We start from the raw sequence: 15,751 nt of genomic DNA on the forward strand, positions 1-15,751 counted from the left end.
TTACATGGCATTAGTAATACTTTGCTGGAAGGTGTCCAGTTTTGAGTAGCGTACTTCAAAAAGGATGAGGACAACTGTAGAGACTGCAAAGGAGAACACATGATATCAGAGGCCTAAAAAATCCCCTTGCAATGAGGGAAGACTGAAAAAAAAAAAGTTTTTGTCTAAAGAAGACTGAGAGAAGATGCTCTTTTCCAGTACTTAAGAAATTGCTGCAGAGATTAAAAAAATAAATTGTTCTCTGTCCACTGGTGATAGGACTAGAAATTATGATTTGACCTTACGGTAAAGAAAACTTAGCTAAACAGTAAGATAAACTTTCTGGTAGTAAGCACTTGTCTGGTGAGGCCATAGGACTGTCAGTACTGCAGATTGTGAAGGACAGGCTAGGCATGCATGTCAGGTTAAACACAGTGCACCCTCGGGAGGTTGCTTTCAGCCCTGTTCTCTTCTGTCCTAAGTTGATGTGACCATCTGCTCCCACCCACCCCAAAGGAAGGTTATGAGGCACGTGGATGGATAAATTTGGGGACTAAATGAATGCAGCCAGTGGGCACGCTTCTGCCTGCTTCCATTGCCAGCTTGTGTGTTGACAACTGTAAGCTTGCTGGAAAAAGTCTTGCAATCATTCAGAAGCTTTCTTTGGATCCTTGTAGCTGATGGTCTCATTTTCCAAATCTAATTGTCTGGAATATACCCTCCCCCCCCCCCCCCCCCCCTTTTTTTTTTTTTTAAAACATGTATATCTTCCATCTCTGAGTGGTGCCAGGGACTCATCTGATTCCAGATCTTTCTCCATCCGTGGCCCCAATTTAGTGCCAAGTTCATATCCAGCGGCAACCTTTGACCTGATGCCATCCATCTGCTTGGTGCCGAGTGAGCTTTTAACTTTGGCAGTCACTTACTCCATCTGGTTTTCAGCACTTGCGTGAGTTTCCTTGGTAAAAGTCCCACAGTGTCACAGGTGCTTCTCAGAGGCCGTGGATGTTTGTCTTTGTAGGTTATTGTGTCTCCCTGTTCTTACTTTCTCAAGTTGGCAAACCAACCTCTTCATATTTTTCCGTCCTCTTACAAAGAACATACTCTTTGGGAAAGATTGTCTTCTCCCAAGTCGAGACATTCTTGCTCGCTATTTCATCCAGCGTGAACAACAGTTGTAGCAGCTAACAGGATTTTTAGCCTTTGGTACTAATCCCACCCCATCTACAGCACTAGAGCTTTGCTGAGCCACATCTGAACAGCGTGCCTCTCAGAGCCATGTCTTCTGGTTTAACTGCTTTAACTGCTTTTGTTATCAGAAATTCTATATTGTTTACTTTAAGGTAATTTCTGTGTTTTTAGCTGCATGGAGTTCCAGGGTTAAATACAAACATAGCTGAAGGGGCAGTGAATAATGTGAGGCAAGCAACTTGCCTTTAAAAGGGAAATAACTGAAAGAGCTTGTATTATGGCAGTCTGCTGAAACCTCAGTTTCTTCTGAAACTTAACAGCTGTCTGATCGTAGCACTCCTTCTCCCACTGTGCAGCTGACTTGGGTCTGTTGCATTCAGAGTTACGGTTCTGATCCCAGGAGTAACCCTATCCGCTGCCGTGTCCCTCCCTGTTTTCTCTGTTCTCAGGGCACTTCTTCAAAACTTTCCTTCTTTCCTAGAAGCAATTTTTATTGACTTTGCCACTAGAATTGAGTGGGAAGAGCTTTGTTTTACAGTGCCCCTCTAAACACTGTCCCTCTGTGAAGCCTTGATCCTATCTTAAAAAAAAACAAAACAAAACACAAAGACCCAGGTTGTATCTGGAAAAGATTACATTCCTTCAAGTCAAGTAGAAAGTTCATCCAACTTTTATAAAACACATTAGATGAGATGCTATCCTACAGATTTTTATTGGTTTCAGCTTGCATTTAACTCAAGCTGTTCACAGCCTTTTTGAGATATACCACAGTTCTAACAATACCAGTGAAAAACACTTAAAATATGCTCATCTTCGTGCGTTTTGTGGTAGAACAGAGCTCTCTATTCGCTCGCCTTCCTGGAGGCTGGAGAAGTTACAGTCAGTACTTCACTGCAAATGTTCTGCAAAGGTGTTCTCTGCCTTTAGACACACATGGGGGAAAAAAGCTTTTTCCTGTGCGTTAAATTGAAAAAGTGGCCATGCAGCATACTGGCGCCTCTGTCTTCTGAGCTCGTGCTGTTGTCTTGACTGGTGGGTTTTGAAATGAAAATTAATTCCGCCCCTCCTCCTTTCCTTATTCTCAATCCAGCAGGCTGTTGGCTTTTGTGATTTAATCACACTAGCAAAGTCACCCTCAAAATCCACTTGTGTTCCCACAGTATTCAGAGTACAGGCAGTGAGTACAGTTAAGACCAAACTGTCATCAGAAGGTCTCCAACTCAACCTTGTTGCTTGATTAGTGCCTCATACACAAAGCTATTTAAATATCTTAAGCTTGATTTGAACCTGCTACTGGCTTAATAACCTTAAAATAGTTTGAAGATCTTCATCCCTAGGGAGTGGAACTTGACACTCACTTTCCTGCGGGCAGTTTGATATTTTCTGCATTCCCTTCACAGGCAGATCTCCAAAAGAAGCATAAGGAACAAAACATTTTTCTGAGTTCACATAGCAAATGCAAAATGAGAAACAGAGCTGCGACAACAACTGAGCTTTAAAACAGCTCGTTAATTTGTTTCTGTGTTTCTTCAAAACTCTTCTTTAACTTTTTAGCAAATGTGTAGCAGGGTGTAAGCAGTGCATGAAACTGTGCATTTACAGGGCTGATTCTGTGCTTCAGTGTTCCTTGTACAGAAGTACAAGCCATAGTGACAAAAACATGAGAGACAGGAACTGGGACCAAGCACTCCAATATGCACTTTCTGGAAATTTATCTCTGCCCTACATTTATTGTGTCCTCTCTCCTTAGGGAAAAAAGCTGTATTTTCAGTGCTTTACAACTCTGTTATGGGATCAACTGAAATTTTGCTTTACACTTCTTTGTTGGTTCATTTTTTTGACACCGGGAGGCTATTTCCTGTTTAAAATTCAGACTGATCTAATGTTTTAAGGGCTATCTCTACTTAAAAGATAGATTTTTGTTTTCATTTCTGTTCTGTATTCTCTGATACAATATTGTTGCAAATCGATGATTCAGGAAAGCTTTCTGAGGAATTGAAGTTTCAGATTTTAATAGATTTCACGTACGACACGTTTGTCCAACTTCGTGATGATCATCATAGATTTAAGTCCATAAGTAGATGAGGAGCAGAACTGTGGAGTCTGCCTTACAGTAGGAATGATATTGAGGCTGCTGCTGCCTGGAGCAATCAGGAGTGCAGAGATTGTACTAGGACATCCACATGGAGATCCTTGAAGGCATGTTGTAGTCTGATAACAAAGGACACTAAAATACCTCTTTGTTCAGTGAGAGAACTCCGTCAGTGTTGGACTGCTCTGAAAATCCCGTACTTCTAAACAGTACCTCAGCCTGCTGGTGAATTGATGTGGGCTTGGCCCATAACCTTAAATTAACCCCACTTAGTACCAAAACACTGAAACGCTATTGAAAAGTTTTGGCACATAGGCTTGAGTTGTGGAAACCGATGCAGTGATGTCAGTTGGAGTTTCGCCACTGTTTTTGACATGGCCAAAATTTAACTTCAGCTGTGTTACAGGTCAGAGCAGAGCATGTTTGCAAAGTTGCTTCAGAATCAGCTTCCCTGCCATCCCTCATGCTATTCCAGGCTCAAATTAGTTCTAAACTTAGAACTCTCTCAGTCACATGAACGCTAAAGCAATAAAAGATACTTTGTAAAGATAAACCAAGTGAAGGTTGATCTTGTGATAAAAGCACTGATTTGGGACTTAAAAGATCCCAGTTTAATTCCCAATTTGGTCATAAATCTTCTGTATAAATTTGGAAGGTCACTTATTCTTTCTTGGCCTCAGTTTCTTAATTGTAAAATGAGGGTAAGTCAAACTTTCTCCTTTGTCTGTTACACAGTGAGCTTTTCAGAGCATAACCATGCATACTAAGTTCATGTGAAACACGTAAGAAGACAGACATCTCGGGGGTTTTTTTTTTAATCCATTATCATAAGCAAGCGGTAATAGTAGCAACATGTCTGGTCATCTGGAAAATCAGGTCTTACCCATGTCTCTTTTCCATGTTTACAATAAAGATGAAAACTTTTCAAATTACTTAGCCAGATTAATGTCTAATGTAGATATATTTCCTAGCCCATAATAAAAACTACGGTACTATATAATAAAAACCACAAGTTTATTGTAATAACATATTATGGGAAATGAGATTAATGCAAAAAACTGTATCAAGAATGAAATGTCAGAAGCCCCTGTCAAAAAATATATAAATTCTACCAAATAGAAGTCTTAAGTATTTTGAGGGAGCTTGAAAAAAAAGGCAGTATGAAGATATGTTTACTGCGTGTCAAATTAAACTAAACAGAAATCTCTTTTCCAGGTCACATGAATCAAAGGAATGAAACAGACAAATGGATTAAGGCTGACACAGAAAATGGCAAAGTGTGTCTTAAAAGCCAAAGCTGGATCCAGTCTGCCAAGCTGAAGAGTTCTTAAAGGTGAAACAGGCCAAAGAGATTAAATCAAGAAATTGTAAAGGAACATTTCTGTAAAATTATGAAACTTTGTTGCTGCATATTCTTAATATAAGAGAGAAACAATATTAAAAATTAGGGCGTTTTAACCCAAGATTTGCCCGTGACAGTGGCTGGTGCTTAACAGGTCTGGTTTACTTTTAGTGCCTTTTAGGAACGACGCGATCTTACGTGTTCAGAATTTGTGTAACTTGACCCACTTACCACATCAGTTTAAACGCTGGTAACTTTCAAACAAAAGTTTGGAGTCGTCATTTAAAAATAAAAAGCATTTTGCCAATCTGGTATTTGAAAATACGAAAATTTACTTCCAAGATGATATGCTCTGCAAGCTATTTTATATTTTTAAATTAAATGTCTCAGCACTGTGGGAATTCTACTGGTTTATGCAAAATGCAGAGAATTTTCTTCAACCGAATTATTTGTATTATGGATAGGATAAAACCACTTTCAGAACTGTAGTTCTTATTTGGTCTTCTCGTTTCGCGTTTGACCCCTAAGCAGTTTCTGCCTTGTCAATGGGTACTGTATGTGTAAAACTACTTACATGAAATGACAGAACTTGCTCTGCGTCATCCTGAACCACTTATTTGTGGATAGAAATAAGAACTCTAGCAATGCCTACCACTGTTCGTCTGCAAAGAAAAGCTTTTAAAATAAATACTCAAAAGTGCACTGGGTCTGGCTGATTTCAAGGAGGAACACTCAACCAACTGGACTTCAGATAAGAGTCCACATGAACATTCCCCTAAAGTAAAAGCTACCAAAAAATGGAAGTATTGGCCTAATAAATGAGAACTCTAATCTGTTTATTTGCTACATTTCCAGTGACTTACCGTCAGCCTTGCATGACAGGACTGTAAGCTCTTTGAGGCAGAAAGGCAGAGGAGGGAGATGAGGGAAATGTGTAAGCCCTGCACAAGGGCATACATGATTTTTGTGGAGGATTTTGTGTTACCATAATACAAACACACAGTGAAGTAAATGGAGCTTTTAAAAGCCTTTCCTTATAAATATATATATATATATCCCCTTACAAAAGAAGGATGGAAATTTGTGTTTTAAAACTGAAATGTAAGAATTCCTGCCAACTGAGTGAATGGAGAGTAGCAAAGAAGAGCTCAGAGTGTCAGCTCAGGTTTTAAGTTGTGTGTATGTACTTTATAGATCATAATGGTACGTTATGAAGCGAACTTCTTTCCCACAGGGTTCCCCAAGAGGTATAATTGCCCCTGGCTAATGGACTTCAATAGCCAAGGGCAGCATTTTTACTATAATTGAGGGTGGTTAAAAACTCCACATTCTGTTTGCTGTTGTGTGTACTGTTTGTTTGGATGAGGTGGGCATTGATGTGTATGGCAAATTACATGTATTTTTAATATAAACACTAATATATAAAACATTACTAATATTATTACTAAAAGCAATATGATATTACTAGTAACTAGTAATTATTATACTACTTTTAAAAGATACAAAATTAATAAATGTGTAATGGTTTTAGATTTCCTGAAAAATTTTTGAAATTAGTGATTTCTGGGCACTGCTGCAGACAAAGTGAAAGAAGTACCTCTAAATTCACACCGCATTGAAAATAAAAACAGTGTAGCAGATATTTCACAAAACTGAGTCCATTTAATGGTTCCATTATTCACGCCGACTACAAAGCCTGTCAGCCTCTGTGATTAATGTCGTCCATTTTGGAACTGCTGCATCAGCAATTTAAGGGAGAGCATAGTAAGAAAACACGTTATTTCTTCCATGTTCAAAAGTAAGCAAGCTAAGGCATTCATATTCTAAACCCAGCTGGAATTAAACATTAGGATCAGTAGTTATTTGCTTAAAGAAGTTTAAATAAGCCATCAGAAAAATTGTGCTACCACTAAAGCTACTCTGATTATATTCTTTCCAAGCTAATAAATGTTGAGACCAGCTAGAACTTTAACATAAAGGTCAAAGAATGAGCTGAAGACAGACAAATCTTGGGAATTTCCCCAAAGGCATTTGAGTAATGTCTTGCTCTGGTATAATGAGGTGAAACTTCATATTTTTCTCTGGACGAGGAAAGATTAGTGGGTTATCAGTAATTAGTATTTGAATGGAAAATCCCATGCGTGCTCTTTTTTTTTTTTTGTCCATTTGATGAGAAGTCATGTTCTTGTAACTGGAGAAAATTTATCCTTTAACATTTTTCTCATCTGTGCTCCTTTTCATTTGATTCTCCTGACTCTGCCAGCTACCCCGCAGTTCAGATCTGCAAATGTAAACATCAGCTCGCTTAGAGCTGAACTCAGCCTGAGAGGCTTTTATGAGAATTAGGGCTCTAGGTGCACAAGTGACTGTTGAGAAGTAGAGAACTGTGCTTAAATGTGCATGTATAATTGCGTATTAAGGAATCGGTAGTCACTACTTACTCACTGTTCTTCATTGCTCAAGAACACTGCACTTGATGAATACCAGCCATGTCAAGTGTGAAGTTCTGTGGAAAGTCAGAGTGTTTATGTCCTGGAGAGGACCTTCATGGCAAACAAGAACCCCAAACACACGCAGATTTATTTATTGCTTACTCTGCATGGGACTGCAAAAGCTTCTCATTATTGAAAGATGAAGACAGCTTGAATCAACATCTGAAAGTTAGCAATGTTGTTTCAGTGCGGCTGTCTTGCCTGAAGGCATACACGCTCCTGCGAGAACAATTTGCAATGCTTCCTTTCTAATTCAACAAATGGCCTTTTATTAAAGTATGATTAGTTTTAAGAAAAATAATAGTGTTCTTTTCATGCTCTAGTGAAAAACCCCTGAACTGTAGAGGATGTTGTGCAATTACTTCGTCTTTCATTTTGAAGAATTTGTTTATTCAGGCTCTGACGTGTGTTTTTTGGTGAAGGTGAGAGTATGTTACCATCCCAGTCATATCCAAGCCAGGAAGGAGGGTCAGCATCATTATGTTCATGTTTCTCCAATTTGGCTGTGTATTTCAAGACAGCTTGTCTGCAACAAGAGTTTAAAAAAAAAAAAAAGACCAAAGTGAAGTGGCATCCCACAGGGGTCCGTATTGGGACCGGTACTGTTGAATATCTTCATCAATGACACAGACAGTGGGATCGAGTGCACCCTCAGCAAGTTTGCAGATGACACCAAGCTGAGTGGTGCAGTCGACATGCCAGAGGGACAGGATGCCATCCAGAGAGACGGGATGCCATCCAGAGGGACCTGGACAAGCTTGAGAAAGTGGGCCTGTGTGAACCTCATGAGGTTTCACAAGGCCAAGTGCAAGGTCCTGCACCGGGGTCGGGGCAACCCCCGCTATCAGTACAGGCTGGGGGATGAAGGGATTGAGAGCAGCCCTGCCGAGAAGGACTTGGGGGTACCGATGGATGAAAAGCTGGACATGAGCTGGCAACGTGCGCTCGCAGCCCAGAAGGCCAATCGTATCCTGGGCTGCATCAAAAGAAGCGTGGCCAGCAGGTCGAGGGAGGTGATTCTGCCCCTCTACTCTGCTCTGGTGAGACCCCACCCGGAGTACTGCGTCCAGCTCTGGAGCCCTCAGCATAAGAAAGACACGGACCTGTTGGAGCGGGTCCAGAAGAGGGCCATGAAAATGATCAGGGGGATGGAACACCTCTCCTGTGAGGAAAGGCTGAGAGAGTTGGGGTTGTTCAGCCTGGAGAAGAGAAGGCTCCGGGGAGACCTTCTTGCAGCCTATCAGTACTTAAAGGGGGCTGATAAAAAAGATGGCAGCAGACTTTTTAGCAGGGCCTGTTGCGACAGGACAAGGGGAAATGGCTTTAAGCTAAGGGCGGGTCGATTTAGGCTAGATCTAAGGAAGAAATTTTTTACGCTGAGGGTGGTGAAACACTGGCACAGGTTGCCCAGAGAGGTGGTGGATGCCCCATCCCTGGAAACATTCAAGGTCAGGTTGGACGGGGCTCTGAGCAACCTGATCTAGTTGAGGATGTCCCTGCTCATTGCGGGGGGGTTGGACTAGATGACCTTTAGAGGTCCCTTCCAACCCAAACTGTTCTATGATTCTTAAAAAAAAAAAATTTGCAGAGGCTGTTTCTACAAAGAACACTGAAGCTGTTTAATGAGCAAAAGTTTCTTGTTTTAACTGAAGCTCTCAATATTATAAGAGGTATTGTGGAAATCAAAAAAGAAGATAATTGGTTTTGGCCATAGAGTCACAGAATAAATTAGGTTGGAAAGGGCCTCTGGAGATTGTTTAATCCTGGTCTTGCTCTAAATGGATCCAACTTGACCAGGTGGGTCACGGCTTTGCCAGCTGACTTCTGAATATCTCGAGGCATGAAGATTGCACAGCCTCTCTGGGATCCTGTTCAAGTGTTTGACCAGCCTCCTGATTAAAAAATAGTTTCCTTGTATGTAATTAGAACTTTACATATGCCACTTGTCCTATCAGTACACCTTTGAGAAAAGTCTGGCCATGTCTTCTCTCCTGTATTCTCTGATCAGAGTTATAGACAACAATGAGGTGTCCCCCAGCCTGAGCCTTCTCATCTTGTGACTGAGCAAAGCAATTCTTTCAGCCCTTCTTTACACATCACGTGCCCCAGCCCTTTAATGGTCTTGGTGGCCCTCATCTGCACTTGCTCTAGTGTGTCAGTGTCTGTCTTGACTGGGAGCCTAAAACACAGATCTTTGGGACTGAGTAGGCGATGCCATTGTAGCATTGTGTTTTGAAGAAAACAACACCAAAAAAGATAAATAAACCGGTTAAATCAAAAGATATCACAGAGGGTTCAGAGTGGTTTTTCATAGCTATATAGGAAGGCTATAGTAACTGTGCAGGCCCCTATCTCTATTTTTTTCTTTGAACAGTCTTTGTGGCATCTCCAAGTATTTGTACCCTTTCCTGGTACACCTTCTGCTCTCTTTTTGGCTAACCTCTTCACTTGTAGTTGTCTTCTGTCACACACCTCTTTTTTAAGTGTATTGTTTCCAAAACGGAATTGAATACAGAATGGGCGGTGTTACAGAGCCTTACTGTTACCTGCACTGGCCCTGAGCTCGCCCCAAGGCTGTTTTTTGCAGCTTCTGTGGTAGCTGAACCAGAAGAGAATTGCTTATGATGTCCAAAACCACCCATGACCCCTCTGATCTCCCTCGGCATTTTGTGGCCACTGCCCCTTTGCAGCATTAGAACACAAAAACAACGAACTAGAGCAAAATGACCCAGAAATAGGAGAAAATCAGGCCTGCTGAGTGAGACACCCTAAAAAGAAGTTGAAGAGCAACTCTCTCCTCTCCCTCCTTTCCAGGCGCTATCAGTCCAGCAACTTTCATTGCCTTCTCGAGCTGAAGAAACTCAACCCGACACTTTCAGTCTTTTGAACGTCTCTTTCTTTCCATCACTTCTGCGACTTGGCTGTCAGCCCGCTCCTGGCTGCGCAGAGCACCCGCCTCCCCCGGCCTCCCCCCATCGCTGGCTCTTGCACTCCAGAAAGCTGGCTGAGCGTACTCATGCGCTCGTTGGGGAAGAGCCAGCTCTCTACATCTCCCATCCTCTTCAGGAGATTCAACCTGATCTGGTGTGTCACAGCCACAGCAGGGTAGCCTTTCTCCCTGCTGGCCAATTCCCTAAGCTCTGTAGCAATATAATATATGGCATCTAGACAATACTAGAAAAAAATCCAAATTAAAGTGGTCTGTTATCTGCCAATAATGCCACTACAGTATTTTTTTCCCCCCAAAGTGAAAATGCTGAAGACGGTTGCAAAAGAGGCAGACGCACAGCTGTAATGCTTGCACCACCACAGCAGGAAAGGGGAAGCGGGGAGGGGTGGAAAAGGGACAAAATTAGTGAAGCAAGGAGGGCTCCTTTTCAAAGACTGCGGGATACTTTTTTTTTTTTTTAAATCTAACACTGACACACTGTATGAACCACATGAACACAAGGCTGTATCTGTTTTTATATTAGGGAGGCCTGTGCCATTGAGGAATGTGTGCACAATTTATATGAGCTCTAAGCTCTAAGCTATAAAATAAAAATCAACTCATCCAAGTCCAAATTCCTGTTTTTGATGGAAAATGCAATGTATGGTGGCTGTCTGAAGCATGTATAAGGGGATCTGTTACTATTTTTTTGGAAATTTATGCTGTCCCATGCCTGAAGCTACAGTTGATTAGTTTGCCAGAAACAGCCATTCATTAATCATCAACACATGGCAAAATAGACCAGTTATTTAAGATATATTGTACTATGATAGAGCCTGCTTATTTATTTCTATAGTGTCTTAAATGAGCACATTGCTGAATAAAAGCATTTCAGCAAATAATTACAATTATCTTTGGCAAAGCAAATACCTCTTGGTGTAAGTCAGACAAAAGTACTGGCCCAAACACATGGCTTGAGCAGCACTGGGATATATAATTGAATCCTTACCCAAAGTTTCAATCCCTTTTACTAAGAGGGGGTAGCTAGGAAATACATTTCTGCATCACGGTCTGAATCCTGAGCCATTCCAAAATTCAGAAATGTTTGACTGGGTCCATCATAATACTAAAGCAGAGGTTTTGAAAAAGACTTTTTGACATGAGGCTACAAAAACCAATCAAGAATAAAAAGTAATGGAAAATAAAAACTTAAACATGGGAGAACTGTTTATAGTGCAAATGCAGGAGAAATTAAGCCGAAGAGACAAGTGGAGGCAGGCAGCTAATGGAAAAAGCAGAAAGCAGCCTGCAAGCACACTCCAGGTTACAAGCAGTGATCAGACCACATAAAATCTGAAGTATTCTGGGGTCTATGTCAGCTGCAGTAGTTGTATCATTTTATGGCATCCAGTTCAAGTGCACACGATGGCTGAAACATGGCACTCCAGGAGCCTCCATGTCACTTCTGAAGAGCGATTTACAGTCAGTGAGAAGACAGTACTGTGATATTTTTGTTGCTTCTTCAAGAGAAAAGAGTATTCTTAGTCCTTTACCAAATCATCTGTAGGCTGTCTTCATTTCCGATTACATGTGTGTTGGACTCCCAGATCCTTCCTGCCTTGAGACCTGAATATTTGGATAATACCTAAGAAATTCTGCTTTTTCAAGAAGACAGAGTTCTTGCAATCTCCTTTCTAACCAACAGCAACCATCAAAAACCACAACAACAAAAACCAAAACAAAAATCAGAATGTTCTCCAAATGTCAAATGTAGCTATTAAGACCGAATATAATTTCCGTTTAAAAGGCAAAAATTGTAATAGTATTTGTTGATGAGTCACTTGTTAACAGAATAGTCGTGAGTTTAAAAGAAATGTAACTGGTTTCATATTAGTGCAGACAAGAAAGAAGGAAGCATTTAATTTTGCGCTCAAAGAACAGCTTTTGGTGGAACCAAGCTGTTAGAGAGGGGATGCGGTTTGGTGAGAGCACAAGGCTGGCTGTCTTCTCAAGGCAATGGCAGATTTCCTTTCTCATTTTGCACCCAGAGATGTTAATGGAGCGCCCCACCTTTCTCAGCACTACAGCTGACTTTAAATGGTATTTGTGTTTTGAAGTTTAAGGAGAATGTTTTACAGGGAAGAGAATTGTTTCTCTAAAGATGCCAGTGTGTTATTTCTTGTAGGATTAGTCCCAAAGTGAATCACAACCGATACAACCTTTTCCTAGAAGCCACATTTTAAAAAGCAGTTAGTTAGCTTTCTTTTCCTCTAGTAGAAGAAATCAATTGTACCCGTATCATTTGCTCCCAAAGGTAGGTTATCCATGATTCTTTATGACATTTAGAAACAGAATTAATTGAAAGGTCATTAGCCTCTGGATACAAAAATATGCAGCAAGATATCAGTCCATACACCTTTTTTCTCTTCTAACATTTAATAAACCTGAAACCAGGCTACTATGTTGGCAAATATAATCTCAAATGCTACCTGATACCGGAAAGAATGGACAATTTATATGCTTGTAACTGTTTCCTATGAAGCTGCATTGGACTGAAACTTGAAGGACTTTGTGGCTCCCTATGTTTTCTATTTTAATCTAATGAAACAGTAAAAATAAAACTTTGGAAAAAAAAAGTGACACAATACAAGAGATATGCCTCAATAATTGCAAGGCTCAGTCTATTAAGAGATGTCTGCTAGGGCTGGTTAGTGTTTAATAATAAATAACGGGGAATTCCTTTGGCAAAATGAGGTACATGTGATTTATAGATCTTGTAGGGCAACTTTAAACTAAAAACATATTTCTTCTATTGCTTATTTAGAACCTAAGCCACTAACATGTTTAGTTCTCCGGATTAATCTGATTTTTACATAGATGTCCTCTTCCATCCCCTTAAACGGGGAATGAAATGTCTCTGAAATGTATGTTTCACACCTGCAGAACGTAAATTACACCTGAAAACAGCCTTTCCCTCTACCTTCTATGAAAATCTAAGAGCCCAAATAAGGTTGTAAGAGTTACTCTGAAAACAGAGAATGAGGCCCTGTTCATTTTTCTGACAATCTGTTGCTTATTATTCATTACTAAAAGCATACAGGTTGTGACTGAAACACATAGTTCTATAAAAATACATGGAGACATACAAGTGACAGTACTGTCATTGCTTTTGATGTCATTACTGAAAATCTGCTGCAAGATGACTAACAGTGTAGCATCACTGCCATATTTTACTGTGCTTTTGATGTAGCTATTGGCAGAAAACAAACAGTTTTTATCATCTTTGCAATATTGGCCTTGAAGTACAATAAAAAAGATTTTTCTAAAGCGTGATGCATACAGGATGTGGAATATATCTGAATCTAGCTGTGAACTCCTTTATTTTCTGAATATCATTCTATCTAATGACAATTTTAGAGTCTGCATTGAAAAGCCACTCTGATCTTGATGTGGTCAGGCTATTCTGCAGCCTGCCTAGGTCTAGGGAGGCTCTTCAGACCTGTTGGAAGGAACGAGCAAAAAATCTTCAGTGCTGAATTGTTGTACATGATCGATTCACCTGCTAGTTTTTGTCCCAGACTCAAATGGCACAGGGTAAGAGTTTCCTGTCATTGAACATACGGTGCAAAGGGTTAGAGACTGAGGCTGGTGAAGAAAAGAACCATCCACCGTCGCATACCAGAAAATCAGGCTCAAGAAAGTAAAATTGGCAAAGTTTGCCTAGTTCTAAAAATCACAAAAAGGGCAAAGATAACACTGGGTGGAGATGTGTGTCTCATGGTTGCTTTTTGTTTTGTAACGATCTGTAACTCTCCAGGGCTTCCTTTACAGTAAAAATAACTGGTTGGGAAATTCCTTGGCGGAGTCAGAAGAGTTTAATCAAGACGTTTGGAGAACCCATAGCATATGGGACTCTGAGACAGAGGCATAATCCTGGGTCATCCTGCAAAGGCTACAATAATGCAAACGGTTTTCTGAGAAGTCAGGTCAGCTCTTTGATCATGGCTCACCCAACATAAATTGGAACTCAGCCCAAATTTCTTTTCCTACTACTTCTCACTTTGACAGGAAGATGTATAAGCAGCCAGAGCCTGAAAGGGATGACAGACTGTTTAGTGCTCTAAACAGAGATATGAAGTCACAGAAAAAGCAAGTCAACAACAGTAATCCGGGGCTAAAAGAAAATCCCTTGAGGCTTAATATGAGAAAAACTGTAAATCAGAAAGTTACAAGTAAATTAATCGTATTTGAAATCTCTTTTTTCAGAATGAACAGTGTAGTTCGTTTAGAATAATTTTTTCAATTCATACTCTTGCATACCAATCCTTCAAAATCCTTCTTAATTAGAAGGAGGGGTTTTGAGATGGAAGTTCTGAGATTACATTAAGAAAACTAAGTCAGAGAGAAGTAAAGAAAATAAAAGTAATGACAGCAGAATTGTTTGTGGCAAGACAGTTAGAGGGAAATAAACCAAGGAGGGTTTGGAAAGCATGAAGCACACTGGAAACATCTTTTAAGTTACTAAGCATCCGCATTGGTCTTGTGGTCTCTAAAGTGACTATTAAACCCTGGAATGATTTAGCATGGAGTGTGCTATCTGCAGTGGTCCTGTTAGAGTGGGGTTAGAGCTCTCCTAGTACGGATACTCTCTATATAATATAGTATTATGTATTTCTTACTCTTACTGAAGTCATAAAGCTCGATTAAGTTATATTCTCAGATATATCAACCATACTTAAACTTTAGTTCTTTTCCAAACAGTTTCAGTCCCTTTGGCGTGTCTGGCCACTGTGCAGTTCTAGGTGTACGGCGCCTGGTCTGTGATGCTCTTAACCCCCATGGAAGGGTGATGGACACGGGATCTGCATCTCAGAGACACAGAGCTGAAAACTCAGCTCTAAACCTGACCAGAACTGACTGGCTTGTAAATGCCATGGGGAATCAAGAGACTGTGTCCATTTACACCAGTAGAGAAGTTGGATTACATTGTGGTAGATGACCTGTTTTTTCCAGTTGTAGATACATAACAAGTATGTTTCACTTGTATTTCATGAAACTATGCTTATGATACCTTGACTCATTCGCTGTAACCATGCTGCATCTTGAGCACAGGCCGACATCAATGCTCAGATCTGCTTCTGCTATATACTGACATGCGGTCATTGGGAAACAGGCTCCCACAAAGCCTCGGAGTGAGCTCAAGTACATAGTGCAATGGCTGAGAGCATTAGGCGCAGTTTGTTTTTCACCCTCATGTGCCCACATGCCCTTGAGGTGATATCCTGTGTCTGCAGAAATTTCCCTAACAGGACATTGTCTGCCATAAAGATAGATGGTGTCTCTATTTCCCTTCATTGCTGGCTGACACTGGAATGTGTAGATACCCGCACCAAGCCACAGGAATCCTAAGGAAGCAGTGTGGACACCCCCTAGATAAAGGAGCAAGATGGCTCAAGCCAGATACCTAGCATGGCAACACGATGCCAACGAAGAAAAAAACTCATGTTTTTGGGTTTACAACCACCTCTGAATTAAGATTAGAAAATATCCTCTTACTTGGTAATATTTCTGCAGTACAGCATCTTGAGAATCTGGAGTTGCCTACAACCCTTCCAAAGATATTTCAGTGCTTTGTCAGTAAGATGAATGCAACCCGAGACATCCAAGAAGTGGAGGTAATGGCAGGCTGCAGCCAAGTATTGGATACAGGTATCAGTCATCTGTAA

General features: G+C 40.6%; 2 protein-coding genes across 3 annotated transcripts in view; one reads left to right on the forward strand and one right to left on the reverse strand.

The window, feature by feature from the left end:
• The window catches only part of FAM185A (family with sequence similarity 185 member A), a 48,584-nt gene extending 42,324 nt beyond the window's left edge, over positions 1 to 6,260 (forward strand). For both annotated transcript variants that reach the window (XM_076328070.1, XM_076328059.1), the window contains one exon: positions 4,478 to 6,260. In XM_076328070.1, coding sequence (XP_076184185.1) covers positions 4,478 to 4,593 — 116 coding nt within the window. In that variant the 3' untranslated portion in view covers positions 4,594 to 6,260. The remainder of the gene's footprint in view (positions 1 to 4,477) is intronic.
• Positions 6,261 to 7,337: 1,077 nt separating this feature from the next.
• FBXL13 (F-box and leucine rich repeat protein 13) overlaps positions 7,338 to 15,751 on the reverse strand; it is a 100,243-nt gene continuing 91,829 nt past the window's right edge. The window contains exons 20-21 of the mRNA XM_076328132.1: positions 15,582 to 15,745; positions 7,338 to 7,622 (exon numbers count right to left, since the gene is read on the reverse strand). Coding sequence (XP_076184247.1) covers positions 7,409 to 7,622; positions 15,582 to 15,745 — 378 coding nt within the window. The 3' untranslated portion in view covers positions 7,338 to 7,408. The remainder of the gene's footprint in view (positions 7,623 to 15,581; positions 15,746 to 15,751) is intronic.

The sequence above is a fragment of the Aptenodytes patagonicus genome, chromosome 1 (genome assembly GCF_965638725.1).
Source record: "Aptenodytes patagonicus chromosome 1, bAptPat1.pri.cur, whole genome shotgun sequence".
NCBI lineage: Eukaryota > Metazoa > Chordata > Aves > Sphenisciformes > Spheniscidae > Aptenodytes > Aptenodytes patagonicus.